Genomic DNA, 23,063 nt, shown 5'->3' on the forward strand with positions numbered 1-23,063 from the left:
AAAAGGGGTGTGTGTGTGTGTGTCCCAGTCCCTGCAAGAGGCATGCGGGTGTATGGGGGTGTGTAACATTTATCCCAGGTTCCAAGAGGCTGGGTGTCCCTGCAAAAGGCGTGTGTGTGTGTCGGGGGGGAGGGGGGGGCGGGTGTCCCTGTCCCTGCAAGAGGCATGTGGGTGTGTGTGGGTGTGTAACATTTATCCCAGGTTCCAAGAGGCCTGGGGGCTTCCGGAAAAGGAGGGCTGGGTGTCCCTGCAAGAGGCATGTGGGGGTGTGTGTGTGTGTCCCTGTCCCTGCAAGAGGCATGTGGGTGTGTGCGGGGTGTGTGTGGGTGTGTAACGTTTATCCCAGGTTCCAAGAGGCCTGGAGGCTTCCAGGGATGTAAGGACTGGTCTAGGGTGTAGTGATATAGTGAGGCCTAGGAGAGCAGAGGGGGCTGCGGGTCCCTGGAAGAGACCAGCTTGGCGGAGGGGGAAATCGGGGCCCAGGCTCCAAGAGGCCCGGGGCTCCCTCGGGTCTGGGCTGCTCCGAGGGGCCGTTGCGGACTCTTTGAGAGGCCGGGTCGGCGGCGCCAGGGCCCTCCCCGGGCTAACGGGCCAGGCCGTGGGGGAGGCCGGCGGCAGGGGGGGCGGGGGCGGGGTGCCGACCGGGCGGCGGCGCGGGCTCCGGACGCGAGGGCTCCCGCTCCCTCCTCCCGCCCGAGCTAGCCTCAGGCGCCCGGCGCCTCCCCCGGAGCCAGAGCCAGAGCCGGGAGGCCCGGAGCCCGGCCTGCCGCCGCGGCCCGCGAGGGAGCCGCAGCCGCCGTTGTCGCCGCCGCCGCCGCCAGGCCGCGCCCCGCCCCTGCCGCCGCCGCCGCCGCCGCCGCCGCTCCCCGGTGAGGCTCGCGCTCGAGCTGCCGGCCCCGCCGCCTGGGCCCCGGGCCCGGCCCCTTCCGCGCCGCCCGGGCGATGAGAAGCTGCTTCTGCGTGAGACGGAGCCGGGACCCGCCACCGCCGCAGCCGCCGCCGCCGCCGCCCCAGCGGGGAACAGTTAAGTGAGGGCGGGCCGGGCGCCGCGGAGGCTCGGCCGAGCCGGCCCTGCTCCTTCGGGGCACGGGCGGGCGGGCGGGCGCGGAACCCGGGCCGAGGGGCGGGCGGGCGGGCGGAGCCGGGCTGCACCGAGGCCTTGCGGGCTCCGTGCCCGGCCAGCCGCGGGGACAGGCCCGGCGGCCTCTGCTCGGCCCTGCGCGCGCCGCGGCTTCGCGTCCTGGCTTGGCCTTGCAGCCGGCAGGCGGGAGGATAGCGCGGGGACCCCGGGGCGAGCAGCGACCCCCTGGGCCGTGGCAGGTGAGGTCGCCGAGAGCCACGTCCGTACGGTGAAAGGTGAGGCGGCCCACCTGTGCCGGGGCGCGGCGGCCACCTGCACAGACCCGGACCTTCGTTTCACTGGCGGGGCCCGGGGTCCACTCTCTGTGGTCACGTGGGTGCCGAGCAGATTGCACCTGAGCCTCGGGCATGATCTGCGGCCTCATCTGTGACCTGAGCAGAGCAGAGAGGACAGCCAAACTCCAGGGCACCTGTCTGCAAGGTGACGTGCTGGTCGAGGCACCCAGGACCCAGAGTACCATCCTTGAAGGGTAGTGAGCCTGTTGATAGTCACCCCATGGGGACTCCAGTGCAAATGAGGCTCAAGGGCAGGGGCCAAGTGAAGAAGCCAGACCCATGAGCATCTTTGTCCTCTTTGTTACCAACACACAACTCTTCCTAAATCATCAGCCTTTCCCAACCATTAAAAATGATTCTTGTATTCTCTACCCCTCCACAGCCTCTTCAGCCTGGCCCAGAGGAGGTCCCACTGGAGGGCAAAAAGGGAGTGGCTGTTGCCCCTTCTCTGCTCCCTGCCCCCACCCATGAGCCAGCCCCGACTCAGTTTTCTGCCACAAAGCAGACAGCAAGCTGGAATCTCTTTAGGGGCCTTTGTCTCTGGTGGTTCCTTCTCAATATAATCTCATTGTACATTTCTGGACAGCTGGCTGGATCTCATCTCATTTTAACAGGGCAAGAAAATCTTATCAGCTGCACCAGAAAAACCTTAGAAAAGTTAGGAGATAAGCTCAGTGGAAGCCTAGACTAACTCAAAAACTCAGCGTACTCAGAAAGTTAGCACAGGAGACAGGTGACACCTTTCTTGCTTGTGGGAAATTGAACTGGCTATTTCAAGATGTTATGCCTTGCATAGAATATTTAAATGGGGCCTCTGAGAGATGGGGCCTCTTCTGGGACCTGGGCACCAAGACCTGTGCAAAGCAATTGACATAGCAATTACTGGTTCACTTGAACCCAGAATCATCTTCTCTGATCCACATTTTTCATTCCTTCCTTCTAGCTTTTAGGCCACACTCCTGATTTATGCTAAAGGCATTTCTCTGCTTTGCCTCCTTCCCACTGGTGGGGTTTTCCCCCACTTCTAGATGGAAGAGTACAGTACACCATGATTAAATGCGAGAACATCAGAATTAGACCTCAGCTTATGCCTTGGCTCTCCTTATTGTGTGTTCTTACGCAAATTAGTGAACTTTTCTGAGCCTCAGTTTCCTCATCTGTAGAGTGAGGCTCATGATAATGTCTATCTCATAGGATTATAGTTAAGAAATAAGAGAAAAATAACAGGAGCAATGCTCAGCTCCGTGCCTGCCACAGGGCAAGTGGTCAGTAAAAATTAGTGGTTAGTATTCAGGGTTTGTTAACTGGTTAATCAGAAGAGTAGCTTCAGTTTTGTTTACTGTGCTTCTCTGTTAGTGGTTGTATTGAGGGCCACTAGGAAAGGATGCGGAGAAGGCAATGGCACCCCACTCCAGTACTCTTGCCTGGAAAATCCCATGGACGGAGGAGCCTGGTAGGCTGCAGTCCATGGGGTCGCTAAGAGTCAGAGATGACCGAGCAACTTCCCTTTCACTTTTCACTTTCATGCATTGGAGAAGGAAATGGCAACCCACTCCAGTGTTCTTGCCTGGAGAATCCCAGGGATGGGGGAGCCTGGTGGGCTGCCGTCTCTGGGGTCGCACAGAGTCGGTCACGACTGAAGCAGTTTAGCAGCAGCAGCAGCAGGAAAGGATGGGAGTAGAATGAACACTGGGCTTGGAATCTCAGGATACCTCCTGGAACCTAGGTAACCCTAGGCAAGTCATGGAACCTCATGGGACCTTTCAGAATCCCCATTTGCTTATTTATTAAAGAGACCTAAGCGTAAAACCTACTCTGTAAGGCTGAACGAGTTAAGGTATGTGAATATGTGTGACACTGTGGATGGGGTGGGGGGATCCTCACTAAATTTAAGTGGGGTCTAACCCTAACCCCTAGTCAATTAACTAGGGGTCTAAGACCCTAGTTTTGTGGGTCTGCCATTTTGACAATTTGTTGTGGGTCTGCCATTTTGACAATTTGTTGTGGGTGGGAGGGGCTGGAAGAAAAACAATGCAAGAATATCTTGCTGTACATTTTACAAAACCACACGACCACGTGAACACTTTGTGATCTGCTCTCAGGGCCTTAGAAGGGGTAAGTGGGGGCTGGGGCAGGGGCTGTCTGGGTCCAAGCGTCCTGGGCCCCGCTGCCATAGCAGGTTGAAAGTGCTCCGTGCCTCGTGCTCAGAGCGCGGCGTCCTTGCCACGCTGAAAAGCAATGATGGTGTTGGAGTCAAGCGTGGGAAACGTCAGAGGTGCTGTTATGATGATGAAGATAACAAATGACTACATGGCTGGATATGATGGGCTGAGAACACTGCGTTTAGTTGGCTGCGGCTGAGTGAGCAGGGTCTTGTTTGCTCACTGGGTTGTGGGAGGGGAGGCCTGGGTTCCCTGAATGAGCTGCCTTTCTGCAGGCTGTCCTGGCTGTATCTGAGGCTCTCCCTGGCCTGTGGTGCCTGGCCACACGGGCTCTCCTTGGCCCCCTGCTCACTGGGCCGCCACTGGGAATTGTGGTTTCCCTAGTTGTCTGCACTGTTTGCAGTGGGGTTGCTTGCCTCAGATCTCTTCTTCCCCGCTGCTTGGGAGGCAGGGTGTGCTTGACATTACCTCCTTGCTGGGGACATCCTGTGGGCAAGCGTTGGGTTACACGACACACTTCTGGTGAGATGCAGAGCTTGTGTAGGCTGAAATGTGAGAGGCCTGTGGGCCCAGAGCCCAGGGGTCATGTACTTGAGCTTTGTAGCAGCTCAGACTCCCCTGAAAACTGGAGGGCCATCTTGTTGGGCCTGTGGCTTTGGGATTGTTCTACACACATACACACACACACACACACGCGTGCGCACACACACACACACACATTTTTTTTTTTTCAGGTACTGATCTGCCCAGGAAAATGTTCAAAAGAATATCCTTTGATCCTTTAGAAGAGAGAAATAAATGAATTCTTAATGAGCTAAATATCCCCAGGATGTTGATTGAAATGCAGATCCCAAGGCCTCAAACCCAGACTTTGAATCAGAATATCTGGGGAAGGGACCCCAGAATCTGCCTGTTGAACAAGAATCTTAGGTTGTACTTAATGCTTACTGAAATTTGAGGACCACAGTTACAGATGCTTTTTAAAAATACGGTGAAACACACAAAATAAAGTTTGCCATCCTAATTTGCTACCTAATGCATTGGTGGCATTAAGTGCATTCAAGTTGTTGTACAACTAACCGCTAGAACTTTTTCATTTTGCAGAACTGAAACTCTGTACAGTTGACCCTTGAACAACATGCGTATGAACTGCTCAGGTCCACTTACAGATGGAATTTTTTCAATAATAACTGTTGCAGTACTACACCTTTCCCAGTGAGTTGAACCCCCACATGGGAGGGACCGTGAATTTGGAGGGCCACCTATAAGGTATATTCAGATTTCTGACGACTCGGAGAGTTGGTATTCCTAACTCCTGCATTGTTCAAGGGCCGTCTGTGCTCATTATGCAACTCCCATTTTCTCCTCCTCCAGCATCTGGCAACCACCATTCTACTTTCTATGAATTTGACTACTGTGAGTACCTCATACCTCATATAAATGGAATCATGTAGTATTTGTCTTTTTGTGACTGTCTTATTTCACTTAGCCTAACAACGTCAATGTTCATCCACACTGTAGCATGTGTCAGAATTTCCTTCCTTTTTAGCAATAGTACTCCATTGTATGTAAAGACCCCATTTTACTTATCCATTTATCTGTCTGTGGACACTTGGGTTACTTCCACCTTTTGGCTATCGTGAATAATGCTGCTGTGAACATATACATACAAATATCTCTTCGAGACTCTATATCCAGTTCTTTTGGGTATATATCCAGAAGTGGATTTGCCAGATCATATAGTCATTCTACTTTTAATTTTTTGAGGAATCACCATACTGTTTTCCATAGTTGCTGCATTTCCTTTTCCACCAAGAGTGCCCCAGGTTTCCCATTTTTCCACATCCTCAACTATACTAATTTTCTGGGTTTTGCTAGTAACCATCTGGAGGGCATAGCAACCCCTTCCAGTATTCTTGCCTGGAGAATCCCCATGGACAGAAGAGACCGGTGGGCTACAGTCCATGGGGTGGCAAAGAGTCGGACACGATTAAGCGACTAAGCACAGCACAGTAACCGTCCTCATGGGTCTGAGATGATATCTCACTGTGGTTTTGGTTTGCATTTCCCTAGTGAGTAGTGACACTGAACATCTTTTCAGATGCTTTTTGGACATTTGTATATCTCCCTTGGAGAAAAGCCTTTTCAAGTCCTTTACCCTTTTTTTTTCATCAAGTTACTTGCTTTCTGTTATTGCTCTGTTGTAGGAGTTCTTTATAGACTTGGATTTTAACCTTGCATATATTTTGTTTGTTTTTCTTTCATTTATTTTTGGCTGCACTGGGTCTTCATTGCTGCATGTAGACTTTCTCTAGTTTCGGTGTATGGACTTCTCATTTTGGTGGCTTCTCTCATTGCTGAGCACAGGTTCTAGAGCACAGGCTCAATAATTATGATGCACAGGCTTATTGCCCTTTGGCATGTGAGATCTTCCCAGACCAGGGATCAAACCCATATGCCCCACATTGCAAAGTGAAAAGTGAAAGTTTCTCAGTCATGTCCAACTCTGTGCAACCCCATGGACTCTGTGTGTGTGTGTGTGTGTGTGTGTGTGTTAGTCGCTCAGTCGTGTCCAATTCTTTGCAACCCCATGGACTGTAGCCCACCAGGCTTCTCTGTCCAGGCAAGAATACTGGAGTGGATTGCCATTCCCTTCTCCAGAGGAACTTCCCAACCCAGGAATTGAACCCTGGTCTCCTGCATGGCAGGCAGATTCTTTACCATTTGAGCTTCTCCAGGCCAGAATACTGGAGTGGGTAGCCTTTCCCTCCTCCAGGGGATCTTCCCAACCCAGGGATCAAACCTAGGTCTCCTGCATTGCGGGAGGATTCTTTACCAGCTGAACCACCAGGGAAGGCCAAGAATACTGGAGAGGGTAGCCTATCCCTTCTCCAGGGGATCTTCCAGATCCAGGAATCAAACTGGGGTCTCCTGCATTGCAGGCAGATTCTTTACCAACTGAGCTATCAGGGAAGTGTGTATTGCAAGGCAGATTCTTAACCACTGGACCACCAAGGAAGCCTGGATTTTTAACCTCTTATCAGATATATATGGTTTGCAAATATTTTCTCCCATTCTTTTGTTTCTTTTAATGGAAGTCCTACAAGTACTTTATATAGTTTAAAACCCTGTAAAGAGAATATTATGCATTGTTCCAGTTTTATAGGAGTGGAAACTCAGGCCCAGTGCAGTTTGCCTGCCTGCGGTCACACAGCTGTGTCTGAGTTGCAGCTCAAGCCCTGGTTCCTCTGAGTCCAAAGCCCACACCTTTCCTATTTGTCTACTTTACCACCCAGCCCTCCCCGGAGCTAACAGCGTAGAGGCCCTGCCGGGTCTGCAGGAAGTGGCAATAGCTTGAGAAGCGTTCAGCTTCAGGAGAGGAAATGGGAACCCAAGACTTGGGAATCTCCCTTCCGACGACTGGGGCGCTCCTTAGATCCTCATCATTGCTTGGACCTTAGAAGGAGCAGAGAAGCGCAGACAGGTTTGGAAAGGTTTTGCTTGTTTAGCATTTCGTGAGCTTGTTTCAGAGCCCCTTGCTCCTAACAGTTCCCTAGACAGCCCGGCGCTTCGTGCCACTGCTATTGCCCTGTGCTCTCCCCGCACCTCTTGCAGCACTCTGTGCCCGCTATCTTTCAGGAAGGCCAGCACCCTGTCCGCACCCTCACCACCTGCCCCCGGCAGAAGGGAGTGTCCCCTTCATTTACAGTTCCTTTCTTTGAGGACATTTCCTCTAGCCTGTGAGCCCCGTGGGTGGTGGCCATGACTTACCTGTCGCTGTGTCACCCAGCACAGTGCCACTGCACCTGGGCAGTGCATTATCCAGCCTCTGCCCCAGCCCAGACCAATCAGATCAGAACCTGGAGAGTAGCTGTAGTTTTTACAAACTCCATGGGGAGTCTTCACGGAGCCCCCGGCCAGGTCCTTATCCAGCCTACTCTGGATCTAGGGCAGACCTGCTTCTGGAACTGCCCAGAGTACTGAGGTCCCACCTCCCTTGCTCGGCAGGTGGCTCGGCCCTGGAGTTGTGGTGTTTGTCCTGCACCAGGCATCAATGACCCAGCGGGGCACGCTCACCATTGCTCCTGCTGCTTTACGTGCCCCCTTAGTCCAGTGGAACACAGACAGTTTTGAAAGCAGGACAGGGACTTCGTTTATCCATCCTCCCATCCATCCATCCATTTATCTATAGTCTATTTATTGATGATGCAAATTTATTGAGTATTCACTATAGACTAGGTACTATGATGGACATATACCTTTGAACAACTAATGCTCTGCTTAGGAAAGTGTTGTAACCTTCTGAGAGTCAAGACCGTGTTTCTTTACGTGTGTGTGTATGTATATGTGTGTGTGCGCATGTGTGCCCATGTGCTAAGGTCATGTCCTTGGACAACATCAGGATTCTTAGTGACAGCATCTGTCTGGCTGGGCAGTGGGGAAGATTTGGGGTGAATAGGAGATGTGACCCAGAGTTTGAATGGTGGGGTGGGTGCCATAGGGGAGGGTTTGGGTGCTCTTGGGTAACCTGTGTTAGGGAGGGAAAGACTGAAGGACTTACTCTGAGGCTGCTCCCCAGGGATGATGACCTTTAGGTTCCTTCTTCCCTCTTCCCTCCCTGCCTCAATTTCCTTCCTTCATCAAACATCCCATGAGTACCTACTGCCTTTTACTCAGACTTTGGACTGTGGACCAGCTGTTTCAGCATCTACCTGGATCTTGTTAGAAATGCAGCTTCTCAGGCACCGAGTCAGCACCTCGGGGAGTGGGTGTACGACTTTGTTTTCGTAAATTCTCTAGGTGACTCAAGCATGCTAGAGTTCGAGAATGTCGGGCTTCCCATCTTCGTCGCTGCTCCATGCTCAGCACAAGAGCTTTCCACAGACATCTGTGAGCTGACTGTTATGCACCAGGTCCTGTTCGGTACTAGGGATGTGGAGATGCCTCGGGGGGAGGATGACGAGGTCAGCCAGGTTGAAGGTATCAATGGGACACGCAGGTGGCAATAGCCAGCAGGGCACCAGATACACATATCTGAGTCTCAGGAGAAAAATGCCAGCCTTGGAGGTAATTTGGAGTCATCAGCACACACAGGTAGAATGAGTGCATGACCAAAGAAACTCTTAAGGCCCATGTGAAAGTCAAGAGCGTGGGTGGTGATGAGGTGGGGTATCTACTGACCTGAAGCCAGGTGTTCTGACGATTCTGGCCTCAGGGCCCATTGCCCAATGTTGAGGTGACATGTTAGCATTTTTACTCAGCAGACACTGCTCATCAAGCCAAGGCTGTGACCGTTTCCCGTCACCGAATATTAGGCAAACGGCCAGCCGGCTCTTGGGGCCTCCTGGGATGGTTTCATTTGTAGGGTGTCTGCCTTCCATGGGGGTCCACCTTCTGCCTTCTCTCCAGGGGGCACTATGGCACTAAGACCTGATGGGAGTGGGTAGGGACGGCCTTCATCTGCAGTAAAGGTGAGCAAGCTGGGGTGGGGCTCACAGTGTTCTAGAGAATGCCCCCTCCTCCCCAGCACCAGGCTCCCTGGTTTTGCAGAGCTGGGCCTGTAGGGGCAGGCCTTTAGCCACGGCCGTGCTGTAGAACTTGATCCGGATTTATTTTGGGAGAGTATATTCTGGGATCCAGCACTGCACTGTACTGCAGCCACCCAAACCCCAGGTGTGCCTCACATGGTTTATGATAAATCTGTTTGGCTATCAAATGGTTAATGCCAGTCTAAGCAGAGGTCTGATGGGGTGGATGCATTTGTACACCAGATTCTTCTATTAGAAGTAACAGACTTTTACTGGGAAAAAAAGGAAGTGCTCGCCATTGTTAGTTCCCTGGCTGGAAAGTTCTTTGTGATCCAGGGGAGCTTAGGAAAATACTTGCTTTCATTCCCCAGTATCTTAGCAGCCTTCCCAGCAGCCTGTGGCCTGTTGCCACCAGATCGTACTCGACAGCATTTGTCAGAACGATTTGGTTTCTGACTGGTCACTCGGATCAAATGTCCAGGCCAAAGTACAGGACGCACCAGGAGGCTATCCTGAGGTTCCACGGTGGCCGCCTCTCAGCCTGTGTGCGCTATCCCTATGGGTGGTGCCCAGAGCTAGCTGGCCGTTTGCCTGGGTGCTGCATGGACCCTGACCTCAGCCTGCAGTCTCCTGAGGAGGTAGGGCTCTGCATGCGCCATGGCTGCCTGCGGTGGCCGGGTTTGTGTATTTGTGTGTGTTGTGGGTACCTGGGTGAAGCCTAGCCACCAACTTCCTCCCCTGTCCTTCTGTCCCCCGCTTAAGATTTGTTAGCAGGAAGGAACCGGTAGTTATGGGGTAACAGAGACGAGCAGGGGTTCCTGCAGCCCACCGCCACCACCGAGCTGCTGGGAAGCAGGCAGAGAGCTGCCTCACGCCGGGCTGCAGCTTTTCCGCAGGGAGGCTCTGCTCTTCGGCCGTTTGCCACGGGGAGTGAAATATTTATCCACTGCTTTTCCCCAGCTCTGCAAGCTGGTAGATGTGGGCAGACAATTTATGTCTTTTCTGCCCTTGACTTTGGATTTCAGACAATCCGATCTCAAGTTCATCCTTCTGTAGAGACTTAATTAACCCACTGGTTTTGTCATTTCAATCCCAGTAGCCCTATCTAACCTGCCCCACCCCCCAATACTTTGATATTACTCTCCTCCAAAGCTGTGTGCAAGTCCCACCTTCAGCCCTGGTGGGCAGCACTGGCTCCGCTTCTGAGCTGGTCTTCCTTCCTTGTCCTGGGTTCCTGCTGTGCCTCCTTTGAAGGCAGCATCCCCTGCCCCCCGGCAGTTGTTGCCTCCCCCCACCCCCAATGTGCTTTAAACTCCTCGGCTCATGCCCTACCCTGCTGCTGGAAGGGCCTCGGTGGAGAGAGGTCTCAGCTCTGTTAGTTGGGTTTTGATTTCAGTACAGGAGTTGATAAAACGAGATAAACCCCAGGCTCACAGGGCCGGGGAAATTAAACAGAGATGATATCAAAGTTCCCCTGAGTTTTCAACTGTGATTCAGTAGCTTAGTTTTCTCCCAGACTGCGGCTGGGAGGCACGCCTTTGATACTGAAACAATGTTGAGCATCAGTTAAGCCCAGCACTGCTGACTTTTAGGGATTAAGCACACTGTCGTAGTAATTCTTTGATCAGCTACAAGGGAGCCGTGTGCTGTCTGTGTGAAGGGGCTTTATAGTTAAAGTTCATTTCTCTGTGAACCTGGGGCGACAGCCTTGGTGAGGTGCTGCCGTGCCGGGGGGCTGGGACCTCCCCCGGGCACTGTTCGGTGCACACTCAGGAAGCTCTTCTCTTACCCAGTGTTGCTGGATGGAAATCATTGAGCACGGCTGGAAAAAATCCTGCTGGGTCTGGAAAACACACCTCGCCCTAACTGGCCCCATCCAGTCCCCCAGTCCCAGGATGTACAACACACACACTTACTCTCATCCTCGCGCTCGCTGTCTCTCTCTTTCTCCCCCTGCTTTGTGGAGAAATCCTCTTGGGACAGACACAGGCACAGCTGCCCAGGGTGAGGCTCTGTAGCCCCCAGCCTTGGCGATGGTCTGAGTGAGGCTGGCTGCACGCTCGGGATAGACAGGGACTGGACGACCTGTGAGGTTAAGCTAGGAGGACTAGGTCAAGGTCAGTGCTGCCAGGGTACTCTCTACTCTTCCGACCCTGCCCGAAATCAGACGTGACTCCCAGGTGCTGCTACTGTCGTCATTCCTCTCCTGACATTTCCTGGAAATCCACTTAGCTTCAGGTTGGCTCCTTCCTAGAGTTCTCAGAAATCTCGGTCTCTGTTATCTTGTCATCTAAAACACTGAGTGAACTTTTGGCTTTTCCTCTAGGGACCCTCCTTGCAGCCACAGCTGGGGCAGTAGAAGTTTCCCCATCCCCTGCCCCCGCCTCCGCTGGCGGTGCAACTTGCAGTTGGCAATGGAGGCTCCCCCGCCGGCCCCCCCCCGGGTGCTGTTGATTGTGTTCACACCATGCTGTACATCACCCCGTTCCCTCCTGTGCAGCACGCGGGTCTCCCTCATTAGGCCTAAATTTACCTCTGTCCTACACAAACATGGCCTTAGCTCATTTTTATTGCTGTAAATTATTTATGAGGGAAATGTTGCATCTCGAAACTGAGGTGTGAGGAAAATTAATCCCATGTTACTTTTATCTCTCAATACTTTTCTCCCCCTCGCTTCACTTACTGGGTTACTGCTAGAGAAAAGAGAGCTTTGGCATTTTAAAATATAATTGGTGCTGAGAGCACTTTCTTGATCAGGTATGGGATGGGAAGTTGGGTCTGTCTCTGCCCAGTGTGTGGAAAGTAGACCAGACTGGGGAGGGAGGGTCAGAGGCCCCTGGGGCTCTGCCTTCTGCCAGCCCATGGCATCTGAGAACTCCAGGCCTCTGTTTCTTTCCTCTGAAATAGGGATTAATATGCTCCAGTCCACTTCCTAGGTTTGGTGTGAGCATCAGTTGAGAAGGAGCTGGTGAAAGCTTTTTTGGTAATTGCAGGGCACTGCTCAGATGCGGGGAGGTGTGTGAGTGCGTTCTGTGTGCAGCTAGAATTTGGAGCTGGAGGTGGATGCCAGGCTGGGCAAAGAGAGCTGAGGAGGATGCCTGTTGTTGCAAGCAGGCCTGGCATTTTCTGCTTCAGCCCAGCGTCAGCGTCTTGCCAGACAGGTTAATGGTGGTCTTAAACACCCCCGCTCGTCTGCCCCTCTCCCCAGGCAGCTCTGCTCTGCAGCACCCACCCCCCCACCCCCCCCCACCCCCCCACCCCATTAATGGCCTCTTCTCCCCTTCGCCGAGGCCTGGCTTGTGACCCGGGCAGCCGCGGCCGCTGCCGTGCCATCCCCTTCGGGCCGGAGGTTCCGCGCAGCCCAGGGAGCGCCGAGTGCTAGTTAATAAATGGCCTTTTGTGAGGAAGGTCAATTGAAGTGACGGTAGAGACGCTGTTAAGAGTAATTTGCAGTCAGAAAATATGTAATTCAGGGCAAGCGGCTCTGAGTGATTGCCTCTGCCATGGATATCTTGGGCGTTTCTCATTAAAAGCTTCCTTTGCTGGTGGTGGCGCTTTCCTCCGCCGTCCCAGCGAGGAGTCATTTGTCTGTATTTCACAAAGGCTGCTGGATCCCCCAGGGCACTGCCACTGGGGGTGTGTGTGGGGTGTGGGGGCGGGGGTGGAGGCGTGCATCTGAGATGCTCAGTGCTAATGCCCTGCCCGCCGCATCCTCCCACCCTGCAGGCCCGCAGCCCGCCGGCCGGCTCCTTTGTCTGCTCAGGAGGCTGCCCGCAGCCATCTTGGGGCCCGGTGCCCGGCTGCCCGGTGCATTGTGGGAGCAGCGGCGTCAGCTTCCCCCGCTCCCGCAACTTGCTCGCGCTGCAGAGCAGAGGAGGGCGGTTGGTACCTGGACCGGGATGCAGTGACCCGAGGATGGGGCATCCCTCAGCGAATAAAATATTTCTTATTTATTCCCATGCTCCCCACCCCCACCTCAGATAGTAGAGGCAGCACTATCTTAATAATAATAATAATAATAAAACTTACGTCTTATGTTCTTTATTAAATTCACAGCATGATATTTTAGCACTGGCAGAATTCAGTGTCTTCTGTTAATGAGTTGTTAATTGCAAAGCATTTCGGTAACCAACAACAGGTATAACAGTATTTTGCTAACGGCAGCGATGTTATTTCCATGTTAACCAAGAATACCGAGTTTTCCAAATGAAGTACTTTTTGATCAGTTTGCTTTGGATTCTGCTGGTGCAGATAGTGAATTCTAAACCTTCCTGACTGGGGGCATCCCTGCGGATTCATTCAGGAAATATTCACTCAGTGCCTACTGTGTGCAGGAAGCACTGAGCCCTGTGCTTTATGCAGATAAACTCGCCTGGTAAATAAGATCTGAAAATAGAAAACGATTCAGTGATGCGGTGTGATGTCCTGCCCCCCTGCCCTTTACTTCCAGAAGCTTATTTTCAGTAGAATTAAGTAAAGCTTAACTTAGTTTGGCTTTTGTCATAAACAGAAGCTGAGACTGTGGCTGCTGGCAGGCGCTTCCTAGCCTTGATCAGAGAATTAGCTCCCTGGCACTGACGAGCCTGTTTCTGGAGCCTTTCGTGGGTTCCAGGGAATGCTGATTACACGGTGACTTGCATACAGCCCTCTGGTTGTTTTTACGGAGGAGGCTGTAGTCATTTTTAATGGCCTCTGCCTTTTCTGATTCTAGGCTGAGAACTTAAAATATTCCTACTGGCTGCCCAGTTAGACGAGAGTGTTTGGTTTGCTTTAGCAGCAGTAACCAGCCTTGAGAGATCTGACAGACCCTACAGCCAGTGGAATGAAATCGCTGCAGAAGGAGGTAGAATTTAACTTGCTGTTTTCCACTGCTGGTCCTTTGAAAAAGCTCTAGAAGTCATTTACATAAGGTGTTACCATTTTATATGCTTTCTGGTACACTGCCACTGGAGCTGCCCAGACCCAGTGCTCTCTACATTCTGTTGGTCTCCTCCGGTCACATCAGGAGGCAGGCAGCAGCAGAATAATAATTTCATTTCCCTCCCTTCCTCCCAGTGTCCAACAAGAATTACAGTCATTGTTCGTGTTTAGCTTTGAGTAAGTGTCCACATGACCCTGGGATTAAACACAACAAAGGGACCCCCCGGTCCTCTTGGGAACAGCTGTGACCACGCTTCTGGCTGACTACACTGGACCTTTGTGTCCCTCACCCACCCTTCTCACCTGCATTTTGCTGAGGGCCTACTGTGTGCCAGGGGACCTCTCCAGGCCCTTCGTTTACGGGATTCCCTTAGTTGTCACAGCAGCTCTGCAGCTGTCGGTGTCCTGAATCTTTGCTTGCCTGCTCACCAGCTGTAGTCATGGAGCCTGGACTCCATTGCCTTTCTGTGTCCTCCATGGCAAGAGCACTTTCCTCTATGTGTTCACAAAGCTCTGCCTCCCCAACAGCCCACCCTTGGATGTAGTCATGGCTGTGGATTTGGAGGGCTGTTCTTCTGCCAGGAGATGCTGTGAGGGGGAGAGATGGAAGGTGTTGCTAGATTTAACCATGTCTGATTTATCCTCAGAGAAGCTGCTGGTATCTGTACAGAAGTCAGACAGCAGGGCGGGAGAGTGTTCAAAACTCACTTGAGACGAGCAGGAGCTGGAGATGACTTGATTTCTTTTTTTTTTTTTTTAATAGAGTATTTGTTTATGTATTTGGCTGTGCCAGGTCTTAGTTGGGGCATATGGGATCTTTGATCTTTGTTGAAGCATGTGAACTCTTAATTGTGGCATGTGGGATCTAGTTCCCTGACCAGGGATCGAACCCAGGCCTCCTGGCTTTGGGAGCACAGAGCCTTAGCCACTGGACCACCAGGGAAATCCCTACTTGAATTCTTGATCTGAGGAAAGGGTCGGGTAAAGCCAGGGCTCCCTTAGCTGGTCCATGTATGTGAAGCTGAGTTCAGGATATTTGCCCCAGGATTCTGGTTCTGTTTGAGACTTTGTATTGCTCACTTTAAATGCTCCATTTGAATTTTGTGCTTTCTTTTTCCTTTTTGGAATCAGGAGCAAGCCACCATGCCTGAAGTCAAAGACCTTTCAGAAGCCTTGCCAGAGACGTCAATGGATCCCATCACAGGAGTCGGGGTGGTGGCTTCTCGGAACCGAGCCCCAACAGGCTATGATGTGGTAAGTCAAGATTCACTGATTTGGCAAATATTTGTTTACTTTGTTCAAGACCCTCTGAACGTCGTGTGTAAGATGTGTTTCTGCACTCTAGGAACTTAAACAGGAAGGGAAAGCACCACCAGCGGCAAGGTGTGGCAAGTGTCCTGGCTGGACCTGAGCCCATCTGGGCTGTTGCTTGGCCTTAGCTGGGTCACTTGACCTCTGTGATGGTCATCTTCACATTCTGTAAAATTAAGGGATTGAATTAGTTGATTTCCAAAGTCATTTTTAGTTGTGACATTTCATGAAAAGAATCCAAGCATCTGAAAGACCCTTGGTTGTCACAGATTGTCTTGTATAAATGTTAAAAATATATTGACATGTGTTTATATAGCTTCTTACAGTTTACAAAGCAGTTTTTCCCACCCATGAACTCAGCTGGCTCTTACAATTCCCTGAAGGGTGGGAGGGCAAGTTGCCTTCTGTCCACTGTGCTGATCAGGAGAACACAAGCTCCGAGAAGGGAAGTGATGGAGACCCAGCGCTTGGGAGTGGTGAATCTGGTGACTCAAGCCCAGGGCTGTGATGACCGCATCACCACAATTTAGTAGAGAATTGGCTTTGCTTTTCAGCACACGTCTGTGGTGATGTTCAGTAGTACCGATGGCTTGAATTAATTATATTGTTTTTTCAGTAGATAAATTCCAACTTGGGTGGGGCTTAAAATGTGCAGAGGAACTATTGGGAGGCTTTAGTTAACGGTGACTATTGTCATGTGTTCTGAACTTCTAAGGTGGAGGGTTTTTTTTAATTATTATTTATTTTTGGTTGTGCTCGATCTTCATGGCTGTGCGAAGGCTTCTCTCTAGTTACGGTGAGCGGGGACTACTCTCTAGCTGTGGTGTGAGGGTGTCTCACTGCAGTGGCTTCTCCTGTGGCAGAGCGCAGGCTCTAGGGCATGCGGGCTTCAGTAGTTGTGGCACAGGGCTTAGTCGCTCCGTGGCATGTGGGATCTTCCCGGATCAGGCTCAAACCTGCGTCTTCTGCATCGGCAGATGGATTCTTTACCACTGAACCACCAGGGAAACCCCTAAGGTGGTCTTATTTTTCACTTTCCTTATTTTGTTTGATGACAGAGGACGAGATGGCTGGATTGCATCACTGACTCAATGGATATGAGTTTGGGTAAACTCCGGGAGTTGGAGATAGACAGGGAGGCCTGGCATGCTGCGGTTCATGGGTTCGCAAAGAGTTAGAGACGACTGAGAGACTGAACCGAACTGAACTGATTTTGTTTGGGATGACGTTTTATTCTTGCTCATTGAAAATGTATACCCAGAATACGTAAAAGAATATAAGTCTCATTTGTCAGCACTGAACACCTGGCGCAGTGATAAAATCAGTGTCTGATGTGAGGTGTGAGTTGGGGGGGCATGCCATGCCTAGTCCAGAAGAAGCCCTAAGGCAGGGTTTCTCACCCTTGGCATTACTGACGTCTTGGGCCAGATGATCAGATAGTAGTATGTGGTGGGGCTGTCTCGTGCATGGTGGGGACAGCATCCCTGGCCTCTTCCTGCTCGATGCCAGTAGCCCCAACCCCCAAGGTGTGACAGCCAAAAATGTGTTCAGACTTGCACAAGTCCTCAGGCGGAGGGGGCAGGCAGGCAAAATCAGCCCCATGGTGAACAGTGCCTGTCGCGTCAGCCCACGCTGGCTCCCGTGTGAGGAAGGGGGAGCCTGTTACAATCCTCCACATCACTTTCCCAGCTGCTGGAAAGCTTATAAACATTTTTAAAGTGAATGAACGGGGGAATCTTTTTTTTTTGACAAAGATTTGAGTTTCACCTGCTGCCTGACTTCAAAGCACTGTTTGAATGTATAACTTGCCATAAAATAGAATCATTAGGTATGGCTTTGTGCCATAAAACTCTTGGGGAAGCTAATAAAAATGTTCCTTATTTGAGAAGCCCAAGTGTCTTTTGATGAATTAGATATGAAGCAGTGCGTCGTGAATCAGGGCAGGGGCTTGGTGCGCGCCTGTCTCTGGGAGGACCGTCTCCAGGGTGACTCTCTGGGTGGGGGGCAGGGCTGGGGGGGAGGTGGAAACCCGGGTCTTCTGACTGTTCCCTCGTGTGGATCTGTGTCTTTAACATTCTGCTGGCCCCTTTGGGGTCACTGTGAATGCCGAGCAAGTGGGCGGCAGATGGCCTTTGATAGTCTGGTTTTCTGAAAGTCTTGGTGAGTCTGACAGGAGCAGAATCTATCCCTATCATTTTCTCCTAACGTCGAGCTCAGGGCAGAAGAGCGCGGTGTCAAATGAGTGAGATTAATAAGCACATTTCACGGTGGGGCTGCACCAGGCATCATCGTGAAAGGTGAGCAGGCCAGGAGGCTCCAGAGGGTCAGCTCGGCAATTACCCAGCCTCCACACGCCAAGACTGAGTGTCCGAGCTCCTCCAAAAGCTCTTCTGGGGAGAGATGTAGGAGTCCTGTCTTTGTGCTGACCGCTAGACAAGCATCTGCTTCCTCAGAGGTCTGACCCTGAGTTCAAGGGGGATGGGGGAGGACACCCCCCTTCCCTTTATCCAGAGTTTAGTGGGAGGTTGACATCCAAACCGAAGTGCCAGGCTTTTGGCGGTGGCCGGGCTACAGAGATGCTGAGACAGAAGTGCGGCGGCCGAAGGAGGCTCTGCTGTGGACTACGGCTGGGGCCTCTCCAGCATGTGCTGGAGGCCTAATCCCTCTGTGCGCTCAGAGCACGCTAGGTACCCTGACACACAAACCCGAGAGTGGACGCCAGATGGACCGCTGACTCTCAGTGGCACAACCATTTTAAAATGAGCAGAGGCCCTGGTGCTGCTTGAAGTAAAAGATGCCAAGTGTTTGTTTATAAAAATTGAATTTGACAAATTCTCTGCCCGTCAGGGGATGGTTCCTCAGGTAGGGGCTGGGGATCACTTGCTAAACTTCTCAGTTTACCGTCTCTGTTTCTGCAGCTGCCTCTGAAATAGCCTCCCCTAGCCTCCCCTTCCTGCCTGGCAGCCACAGGCTCAGATCTAGAACGTTGCTGCCAAGGCCCAGGTCTTTCCTCTGGCCCCTCCGTGCCCAGCTTCTGCCCTCTCCTGGCTGCCTTCACTCTCCCTGACGGCAGCGTTTAGAACTGCCAGGTGTGGAGGCCCAGCCAAACTGAGTCTTGGCCTCCGAGAGACTTGGAGATTTTTTTTGTCTTTTTCTTCACTGTGCTCCAAGAGCTCCTTCCTTCCCTTCCTGAGAAACCCCGTGTGCAAATGGGAGTCTTTGTGGCATGGTGACCCAGAAGTGACAGTTTATCACCTAGTTCAAGGACTGTTCCCAGACGCCCAGGTCGGGGGTTCTCGCGCTTCGGAGGGCCTCAGTCCTCTGGAGAACCCCACACCCCAGATTCCTGCTGCAGTAGGTCTGGGGTGGGGCTGAGAGCTTGCATTCTAACCGATTGCCCACTGATGTTGATGCTGCTGGTTCAGGGGCCACACTTTGAGAACTGCTGGTCTAAGTTAAGTCATTCTTAAATAATATGTACCTGTGGACCCCACAAGTCTAACTCAGGAAGGGCTGTACTAGCTTTTCCTGTTAATTTTTGACGTGTCCTGATTTAGAGTTTAGAAGGTCTCGGGAGACTTTCTGTGTATGTGTTTGTGGGTTTTTTAAAAATACAAATGAGATGGTACCATTTATACTCTCATAACTTAAAAAATTTATTGTGGGCTTAGCTCAGTATCAGTCTATATAGATGTATCCCCTCCTCTTAATAATGCATATTTATTGTTTGGCTGTTTCCTAGGTGGTGCAAGCAGTAAAGAAGCTGCCTGCCAATACAGGAGACATAAGAGGAGTGGGTTCAATCCCTGGGTTGGGAGGATTCTCCTGGAGAAGGGCATGGCAACCCACTCCAGTTTTCTTGCCTGGAGAATCTCCTGGACAGAAGAGCCTGGCAGGCTAAAGTCCATGGTGTCGCAAAGAGTCGGACAGGATTGAAGTGACTTAGCACACATGCACACCAAAATTTGGCTAATAATTCAATATTGAAGAATATTGAATTTGTTCCCATTTTTGTTTTCAATGCAATAAACAACACCCTTGTGTCTGTATTTTGGCATGGTCATCCTGTTAGTGCCATAGAATAATTTCATAGGTTGAAATTACCGGGTCAGAGTGTTCACATTTTAAACTTGATAAGTGTTGCCTATTGTCTTCGAAAAATGTTGTTACATTTTGTGTTTCTGTTCTCACTCAAGCAAGTGTTGAGTAAAGTGAAATTTTGGGGCTGGGGGATGAATTGATCAAGTCCCCCTTCTTCCAGACTCTGTGTCCAGTTTCCCATCACCAGTAAGTCCAGGCAGTCCTCTGGGGTGAGGGCCTGGGCAGTAAGCAATAAGTGGTAGCCATGGATCTTCTCTCTAAGAGCATCCTCTTCTCAGACAACCAGAGAGAGGACAGATACCCAAATCCTTTAACTTGACACACGTGTCTTCCAGTCTCACTTCCTTCTACTCTCTTCTCCTCCAACCTCATCAGACCTCTAGTTTCTCACATTTGGAATAAGGGGCTTCCCTGGTGGCTGAGACGGTAAAGCGTCTGCCTGCAATGAGGGAGACCTGGGTTCGATTCCTGGGTCGGGAAGATCCCCTGGAGAAGGCAATGGCAACCCACTCCAGCACTCTTGCCTGGAAAAATCCCATGGATGGAGGAGCCTAATAGGCTACAGTCTATGGGGTCACGAAGAGTTGGACACGACTGAGCGACTTCACTTTGTACCATCAAACCCTTGAACCCACTTGGCCCATATTTTCAAAATTCCTGTGTTCCCACCTTTTTGGATAAAATTTTTCTCATCCTTCAGAACCCAGTTTGAAAACTCCTTGGTGAGGCTTTTCCCGATGTTATGCGTTTATTGCTTCTCACATCGGCTTCACAGGTGTTTATTGACCCCCTACTATTGTGCAGAAGCCCCGGGAATTCCAGTATCCTGGGAGGGGTTCCATCATGTGAAAGGGGAAAGGTGAGAGATGAGGTAGTGGGGGTGGATAAGGTCGTGTCACACCAGAGGATTACAAGCTACACAAAGGCATTGGCCATAATTCTGAGGGTGGTAGGAGTCATTAAAGGACTTTAAGAAAAAGGTTCTTACATTTGTGTTTTTAAAAGTTTCCTTGATGTGTGTAGAAGGAGAATTGGAGGGCATAGATATTGAGTCAGGGGGCTCAGTTTGTAGGGTCTGTGTTGGTGTAGGGTGTGAGGGTAGAAACCTAACCCACCAACAATGGAGGGAAGTGGGAGCATGGGGCCTGGGGACCCAAATGCACATTCTTTCACAGAAAAAAACATAGGCTGAATGTTGGGAGATAGGTGCAGAGGTGAAGAAAGGGAAGGACCAGAGCGACATGAAGGGTGTCGTGCTGAGCAGCTGGGGGGATGTTGATGCTCTCTGTTGAGATGGGGACATAGACAACCAGAAAGATTGAGGGTGGAGGGGAACCGTTGGTTCAGTTGTGGACACACTGAGCTTGGGGTGCTCATGTGATATCTGGGTAGGGATGTTGAGCAGCCTTAGGTCTGAAGTCCAGGGAGATGTCTGAGTGTTATCATCACATGGGAGACCCTGTAGCATCATGGAGATGGTCCTGTCACCTCAGACTCCTTGTCAGAGTCCACTGTAGCATCAACAATTAGGAGTGGGGAGAAGGAGGCACTCGGGGGCCTAGGGCTGAGCATCCAGAGAGGTGGATGGAAAATTAGTAAGAAACGGGGGAAAAATGAGTATTTCTAGAAGGGGTGGTCAGTATTAGTCAAAGCTCTGTAAGGGGTAAATAAAATGAGGCTGAACTGTTTCTGGGAGAAAGCAATGGCACCCCACTCCAGTACTCTTGCCTGGAAAATCCCATGGACGGAGGAGCCTGGTAGGCTGAAGTCCAAGGGGTCGCTAAGAGTCAGACCTGACTGATCGACTTCACTTTCACTTTTCACTTTCATGCATTGGAGAAGGAAACGGCAACCCACTCCAGTGTTCTTGCCTGGAGAATCCCAGGGACGGGGAAGCCTAGTGGGCTGCCATCTATGGGGTCGCACAGAGTCGGACACGACTGGAGCGACTTAGCAGCAGTAGCAGAACTGTTTCTACTGGGCTGAGTTACTAGAAGGTGCTTGTGAAGTTGGTGGTGGCTCAGAAGACTGCCAGTGGGCTCAAAGGGTCCACCTGAAGTGGGAGGTATGGGCACAGATGCCTTAAAGAAGGGAGGGTGGCGGCTAGAGGATGCCTTGGGATCAGGAGTCTTCTTGCCTTTGTTTAAGGGTGGGCAGGTGTTGAGTGAGTGTGGTCGGTGATAGCTGTCTGATGAAGCAAGGCCCCCGAGGAGCCGAGGACTTGGTGTCCAGAGACTGGTCAGAGAAAAGCCCAGGAAGTCGTGTGTTTTTAAAATTAATGAATGTTTGGGCTGTGCTAGATCTTCTCTGTTGCCCGCCAGCTTGCTGTAGTTGCGGTGAGCCGGGGCTGCTCTTCATCGTGGTGTGTGGGCTTCTCATTGCGGTGGCTTCTCTTGTTGGGGAGCGCAGACTCTAAAGCACAGGCTCAGTAGTTGTGGTGCCTAGGCTTAGTTGCCCCTTGGCTTGTGGGATCTTCCCAGACTAGAGATGGAACCTGTGTCTCCTGCGTTGGCAGGCAGACTCGCACTCAGTGGCCCACCAAAGATGTCCCAGAAGGCTGTGTTTGTGTCATTCTTGGCCCCTCCCAGGGCTGCGTGCTAGGAAGCCAGCCTTGCTCATGGCCTCTGACCAGCAAATGGGCCCCCGAGGGCCATGCGTGGACCCATCCTCCCCTAGGTCTTTACTTCCCGTTTCTTCTGTGCTTCCTCTTCTCCCGCTTCCTTTCTCTCAACACTCCCATTTATTTCTGGGACTGATTAAACAGCAAAACATTTCTTATAAACTGCTGGACCTGTATAGTTTATATATTTGAGATTCCTAAATAATGGGAAATTATTCAAAGATTCTGATGCTTAAACTGCCAAATGAGGGGCTCTGGGGTGCTAGGAGAGGCCAGCCCCCCTCTGGGGCTGTGGGCTGTTGTCCAGTGCCATAGAGAAGGATGAGTTTAAATCTGCAAGTGAAGTTCAGCCTACAAAACTGGAGAAAGAAAAAAATAATTCGCCAAGTGCTGAAGCCTAATTCAAGCACGTTGGTATTTTTACATACAGCTCAAGAAATTTTAAAAAGTCAGTGAAAGACATGCGAAGATGGTCATGATATCTAATTAAAAGCATATTGTAGATATCAGGTGGAAACTGTGGAACATAATCACACGTCCGGCCTGAGCACAGCTGTCACGTGAGTCTCCAGAAAGCTGATGCTGTGGGGAGGCCCGAGCCAGGCAGGAGGACCACCCCACTCCTCGGGGCCAGAAGACAGGAGGGCCTCGCCCTCCTCCCCGCCCCCGAAGCTCTGGCTCCACGAAGCAGATGCAGAAGCAGGTGCGGCAGCCTCTTCCCACTCTCCCCAGCTCCTGCCCCATGTGGCTTCGCTGCCCAGGGCCTGCTCCCAAGGGCGGATGTGACCGCAGACCCGAGCCCCACCACACGCTGGTTCATTTTCAGAACCAGAGCTGGTTTTCATAAAAGGCACCAGGTGTTCCTGCCTTTTGTTTTGTGGGAAAATAAAATGATAAAGATTCACTGAAAACACAGAAGGTGACTTTATGGCCCGCCCTTGGGCCTTTGTTTCCTGTGGTCTGGATTAGCCAGCTTCAGTAACAGCATCAGCCCTGCACCTTCCC

The 23,063-nt window shown here is 51.5% G+C and overlaps 1 protein-coding gene across 3 annotated transcripts in view; it reads left to right on the forward strand.

Moving 5' to 3' along the window:
- The first annotated feature begins 732 nt into the window (after nt 1-732).
- Nucleotides 733-23,063, forward strand: part of MVB12B (multivesicular body subunit 12B) — a 194,579-nt gene continuing 172,248 nt past the window's right edge. For 2 of the 3 annotated variants that reach the window (XM_024999576.2, XM_024999574.2), the window contains exons 1-2: nt 733-1,023; nt 15,158-15,280. In XM_024999576.2, coding sequence (XP_024855344.1) covers nt 943-1,023; nt 15,158-15,280 — 204 coding nt within the window. In that variant the 5' untranslated portion in view covers nt 733-942. Of the gene's footprint in view, nt 1,024-13,790; nt 13,950-15,157; nt 15,281-23,063 lie in introns of those variants that run through there. The other variant, XM_024999575.2, reaches the window with a different exon arrangement.

This window comes from Bos taurus, chromosome 11 (assembly GCF_002263795.3).
Source record: "Bos taurus isolate L1 Dominette 01449 registration number 42190680 breed Hereford chromosome 11, ARS-UCD2.0, whole genome shotgun sequence".
NCBI classification, from domain to species: domain Eukaryota; kingdom Metazoa; phylum Chordata; class Mammalia; order Artiodactyla; family Bovidae; genus Bos; species Bos taurus.